We start from the raw sequence: 5,806 nt of genomic DNA, 5'->3' as shown, positions 1-5,806 counted from the left end.
TATATTTTTCTGGACCAACTCTGGTATCCCATCTGAAGACAGATGTTGAGTGTACTTATGATTACATAATAGGTATGGATTTTATAAAATACTCCGAGATACTATTTACGTTGAATTAATCCACACGGATCATAGAATGAAAATCGAACGGAAACGACTTCGTTATTGCCAATATTTTAACCACTAAGTGTGCCAATCTGCTAAACCTTGTCCTTGTACGGTCACCAGTATCGTTGGACGTAACTACACTTCTTTCTATTGGTTATGATAATAGTTTTAAATCATTTTACTTTATCTCCAGTTGGCTCGGGATCGGCAGGAGCAGTGTTGGCTAACCGTCTGTCAGCAGATCCTAACACTAAAGTGTTAGTTCTAGAAGCTGGTGGTGACGATCAGCAATCAGATGGGCACATGTTAAAAGTTCCAATGGCATGGCCGATGCTTGTTGGTACGCAATATGATTGGAAATACCCAATGAAGAGACAGAAGCACGCTACGAGATCCATAGTAAACCAGGTAGGATCCGACACTGCACTGACACGTGACCTTATTACCTTAGACACTCGATTAGCCAAGTCCAAATCTGTACCACACGTAGTTCTAGTTGAATTTTTGTAACCTATTTGAAAATGGAATTTGAACCTCGTGTCCGTATGATACAAATATTCGGAAAAAAAGGGCAGAAGGCCACGCAATTTTTGTACAAAACAGTCCTTTGACTGTGCGTGATAACGATATAACGTAAGTAGACAATGGTTTCAACATTGCAGGCATTTCCTATGGCTACTGGAAAAGTTTTGGGTGGAAGCAGTCAAACCAACGCCAATGTGTATGTACGTGGTAATCGAAAGGATTATAATGGATGGGCACAGGGTGGTTGTGAGGGTTGGAGCTATGCAGAGGTTCTACCTTACTTTATGAGATCTGAGCACAAAACGGATACATCACACGTAGATAAAGGTAACTTACTGCTGCTACAACAAAAACTAGTATCACATTCTGTTTTATATTATTTTACCCTGTTTTGCTTTAAAATTTTGAATTCATTTTCCTTTTGATCTGAAAGGTTGATTATTGCTGAACGAGACGCTAGCTAGAACTTGGATAAGCTGTCCACGTTACAGATGACTCGAAAGATGGCATTTCCCGTCCTGGTTAAATCTTTCTGATAGAATCCCCAGTACCTCTATGAAATGCTGAAAAGTAGTTGATAGCCTAAAACTCCAGTACTAGCGTATCTATTTTGTGTTATAACGCCGAACTCTGTGTTTCAGAATACCACAACACAACTGGATCTTTAATGGTCTCAGAATCGCAAGATGACGAGTTTATCAAGTTTGTTCTGAGATTAGGAAAAGAAATGGGTTTACCAGAAACGGATTATAATGGAAAATCCCAAGAAGGTAAGTTATTAGGAATCAAATACATATAACAGTATTCTTTTAATGTGTGAGATGACTTCTAAACTAGATAAGTTGGGAGATAATCTACGTCTGTCAGACGATTTTATAATTGTATACATGTTTACAACATTAAACTAAGATCTGATTCTCATTTTGATCCAATGCTCATCCAAAAGACCACCTTCATCAAAAGAGACTAATTTAGGGCGGTATCTTGATACATGTTTTTTCTGTACAGTTCTGTACATATGATTTAATTCTGAACATAGCGTCATTGAAGTCTAGCGAGGTTCTTTAAGTTTAATAAAAACATAACAATATATACATGTTTTAGACTTAATGTGCATTTTTATTTCAGGTTTTTCGAGGGTCCAATCAACTATTAACAATGGAGAGAGATTCAGTACTGCTGCAGCGTTTCTATGGCCTGCTATAACCAGACCTAACCTCCACGTTCTTACTCACGCTCTGGTTACAAAGGTGAGAGTTTTTTTTTCACTTTTAGATATTTACTGAAAGTTATAGAGAAACTCCTTATATGATGGATTGCGAATCAAGATAAACACTCGGAAGTGAAAGAAAATTGAATTCACCCATTTGGTCAATATTTAATGTGGTTACTATAAATAGACGTGATGTAACAAGCGTCGCTGAATCAATATGGGTTGGGTGTGATATTCGAAGCATCTAATGTAAATGTCAAAGAAAGGTTATAGCAAGCTAGCAAAAATAAGGCACGTTTGGTATTCCTTTTGATCTAAATTCTTATTTAACTTTAGTATTGGATTTTTGTCTACAATTCAAAGCCAAGGTTCGACTGATAGTTCGATCCAAAAAACTATAAAAATCTAAATTTAGTTAAAATAATCAAGATATTTGATGAAAGACGTGGTAATGGTAAATTACCATATTCCTTTCCTAGCCTTTCTCCTGATTTCCAATGATATTTCCGCTGTTGAATTAGTGCTCAATACAATCGTAGAACGATAATAAATGCAAATGTAAATCAGTAAATTTAATTGATTAATAATTAATGTCAACGGAGAGAATAATCATCGTGTTAAGTAACTTCATTGATTAATACATTCTAATCCCTAACTTTGTATACCCGCAGGTAATACTAAGGAAGCATAAAGCAGTTGGAGTTGAATTTCATCATAATGGTGAACTTAAAGAGGTTTATGTTAAGAAAGAAGTCATATTGTCGGCAGGAGCTATTGGTTCACCTAAAATTCTACTTCTGTCCGGTATTGGCCCTAAAGATCATCTTAAAACACATGGGGTAATGTTATTTGTTAGTTATAACTTCAATGATAATGGTGACTTACGTTTAGGTTGATATGGTGTTATATGAAAGATCATTCTGTACGTTATTATTGTTGTCATGTCGTCAAGGTAACATGGAAGCAGGATGTAAATTTATACCAACAATTTTCCCTTTTTTTTATAGATTAACCTTGTTAAAGATTTACCAGTTGGAAACAATCTTCACGACCATATGAGTCTGTATGTACCATTTAGATCTAAGAAAGTATTTAACACCATGGACAAAGTGAAATCTGTTTTAACTTTATTACAATATATTACCATGAAAACTGGTAAGAAATGAACACATTCTATTCTGCCTTTACCGTTATACCAAACGCAATTTTCTTACATCCACGTCAAATATACGTCAAAATTACGAGAACATGGCTTGCAGCTTGTGTCGACTATACTTTCTCAACTAAATTGAAAAGTGGGAGTACAGAAGCATTTCTCGAAATTTTGCTGCCCTCGTGAAAGTTCCCTCATGCATGGAATCTAATCTATGGGAAATGAAATGAATGGAGTTTTACGTCCTACTTTTCTGCACCATGTTGGCAAGAAGAGGGCTAATCTATGGGAAGAGCAAATACAATTATACTTGTTTGATGCAAGACCGGACTTTTCATTGTAACATTTTAGAATTTTCTAATTCACCTTTTACCAACGATTTTTGCTGCATGCAACAGGTGGATTTTCCAATGTTCTGTCATCTATTTCAGGCAAATTGAGTGAATGTTTACAAGGAATTGGTTTTCTATCTACCAAGACGAGTGAACCAGATTATCCTGATGTCCAGTTTCATATATCAAATTTTGTGGTTGACGAAGTTGCATTAAACTTTACAAATGAGGTAACCAATGTACAAATTATTATTTTTATTCGAAAAGAAATAAAAGTTGAAAATCCCTCGATAGTTGGAAACCTGAACGAGCAGTTTCCTGGTTTCCTGGCAAATTAAGACGTGAACACAATTTCATTTTTTTTTCTTTTATATTTGATAGTTTGCAGAGTATTTTAACCAGATGACCCAAAAAGATAAAGTCGGATTTACGTTTTGGGCTGTATTAGCGCGACCCAAGAGTAGAGGAACCCTTCGTTTAAACAGCAGTGATGTCATGGACTATCCAATAATAGATCCCAATTATTTATCAAATAAGCTCGATGTGGAGACTTATATTAGAGGTAAGGAACACTGTCTTATATATATACCGAAATATATGCCTCTATTTCCAGCCTCTGATAGTTATTTGGACAGTTCTGTTCTACTCCATCCTATATCAGAACTGCTGACAAATAGCTTTCGGAGATGGAATAGAGGACGATGTTTCGGACTATGTTATATTGTCAACGCTTATAACGTTTACTGCTTTATTAGTAACTATTACAACTAAGCTAAAGTGACAGACAATCTTTGGGATTGATGCCCACAACCCTTGAATTTTGGAGAGTTCCTCAAAATCTTTCGTCGGTTGATAATCATTAAGATACCAAATACTAAAACATTGCATAGATAGAAACTTGTTAAAAGACCAATGCTAGGTGGAAAATCGTGAACCAATAATATACCCTCAATATATTACAGGCATAAGATTCCTTCAAAAAATACCCAAAACAGAGGCAGGGAAAGAAATTGGAGCTGAACTGATACTTCGACCTTTACCAATGTGTACCAAAGATAATACATATGATACCGACGATTATTGGGAATGTTTTCTAAGACATTTCGCATACACAGTTTACCATCCAGTAGGAACATGTAAAATGGGCAGTAAAACTGATACTACGGCGGTTGTGGACCCACAGCTTCGGTATTTATATTTTAAACTTATTGCATTATATATTTTACTCTGATATATAATTTGGATTTGTGTTTCTCTTAAGAATTGTGTAGAGTTTCTCTTAAGAATTATGTAGAGTTTCTCTTAAGAATTATGCAGAGAGGTCGAGTCGACATAATTATTAAGAAGCCCAAGAGGACCAGGCATTTAAGAACTCAATGATATGCAATTTGAAACTGGGGGCCAATGCCGGGCCAGCCAATTACCATGTTTTCCAAGAATATTTTGTTATATGTTTCAGTGTGAAAGGTATAGAGGGATTACGTGTAGTGGATGCTTCCATCATACCCAATATAACCACTGGTAATACACATGCTCCAACTGTCATGATTGGTGAAAAAGCTGCTGACATGATATTGGGATTGAAACCTCCTACACCCCTTGTACATTTATAACCAACGTCAAGCATTGTCTATAAAGAGTAGAATGGAAGACAGTCCTATCGGTGGGTACTCAGGGTCTGATCTTGATGCTCATTGGGATTGAATGGCCCTAATTTTTTACCCTTTTATAATAAAGATATTATTTTTTATAAAAAAAAATACCTTGATGTTAATAGGTACTCTTTCTATATATATATAGATTGTGATTCGATTTTTATATACGAAAGCAAATTCAGACAATCATAACCCTTGACAAAAAGACTGTACATACATACATCTATACAATATGACAGTGCAAGTTCTCGTCTGTATTATGCCTCGACTGTATGTTTTGATTCGGGAGCCGGGTGACTAAGTGAGTTAGACGCTAGCTCCGGAGTCCAATCCCGGCATGGGTCGAGATTATACTATTTTTTTAACCCGTTTACCTTGACATTGAAAAATCGTCAGGTCGTTTAGATGGGCCAATACATCGAGGCCCTGTGTGCTACAACTGGCTACGTTAAAGATCCTTCGACAGTTTGAATCAAAGGAGGCTGATGCCGTTGTCCCGGCAGAATTTCCCAGAAACATTTCTATATTTTGTGTTTTGATTCACAGAAGAAAATTGACCTTACATATATTCCATAAAATGAAAACATGAAATTTATTTTTTGGCGATATTCTGTCAAAAGTTCTTATTTAAGATATGTGTCATATTCTTCAAAACTTGAGTTAAGTAAGTTCGAACAGCTTACCCGAGTAAAAATAAAACTCGAATTTACGAGTCGAATCATCTGTCCATGACTATTTGACTTCTATATGCAATCTAATAATTCAAATTTTGTAGTCTGGATTATCGAAAGTCTGACAGGCGTTATGTCCCTTTTGTTAG

At 35.8% G+C, this 5,806-nt stretch overlaps 1 protein-coding gene across 1 annotated transcript; it reads left to right on the top strand.

The window, feature by feature from the left end:
• Positions 1-264: 264 nt before the first annotated feature.
• On the top strand, positions 265-4,944 carry LOTGIDRAFT_133667 (hypothetical protein; the record flags this gene model as incomplete). The annotated part of the gene is made up of 10 exons (XM_009067783.1): positions 265-516; positions 771-960; positions 1,275-1,403; positions 1,762-1,889; positions 2,518-2,685; positions 2,854-3,001; positions 3,431-3,570; positions 3,713-3,893; positions 4,294-4,519; positions 4,791-4,944. 10 exons carry the CDS (start codon positions 265-267, stop codon positions 4,942-4,944), a joined length of 1,716 nt encoding a protein of 571 aa, XP_009066031.1.
• Positions 4,945-5,806: the final 862 nt, after the last annotated feature.

Source organism: Lottia gigantea (genome assembly GCF_000327385.1).
Source record: "Lottia gigantea unplaced genomic scaffold LOTGIsca_86, whole genome shotgun sequence".
NCBI classification, from domain to species: Eukaryota; Metazoa; Mollusca; class Gastropoda; family Lottiidae; genus Lottia; species Lottia gigantea.
This window is presented reverse-complemented; position numbering and strand designations above follow the sequence as displayed.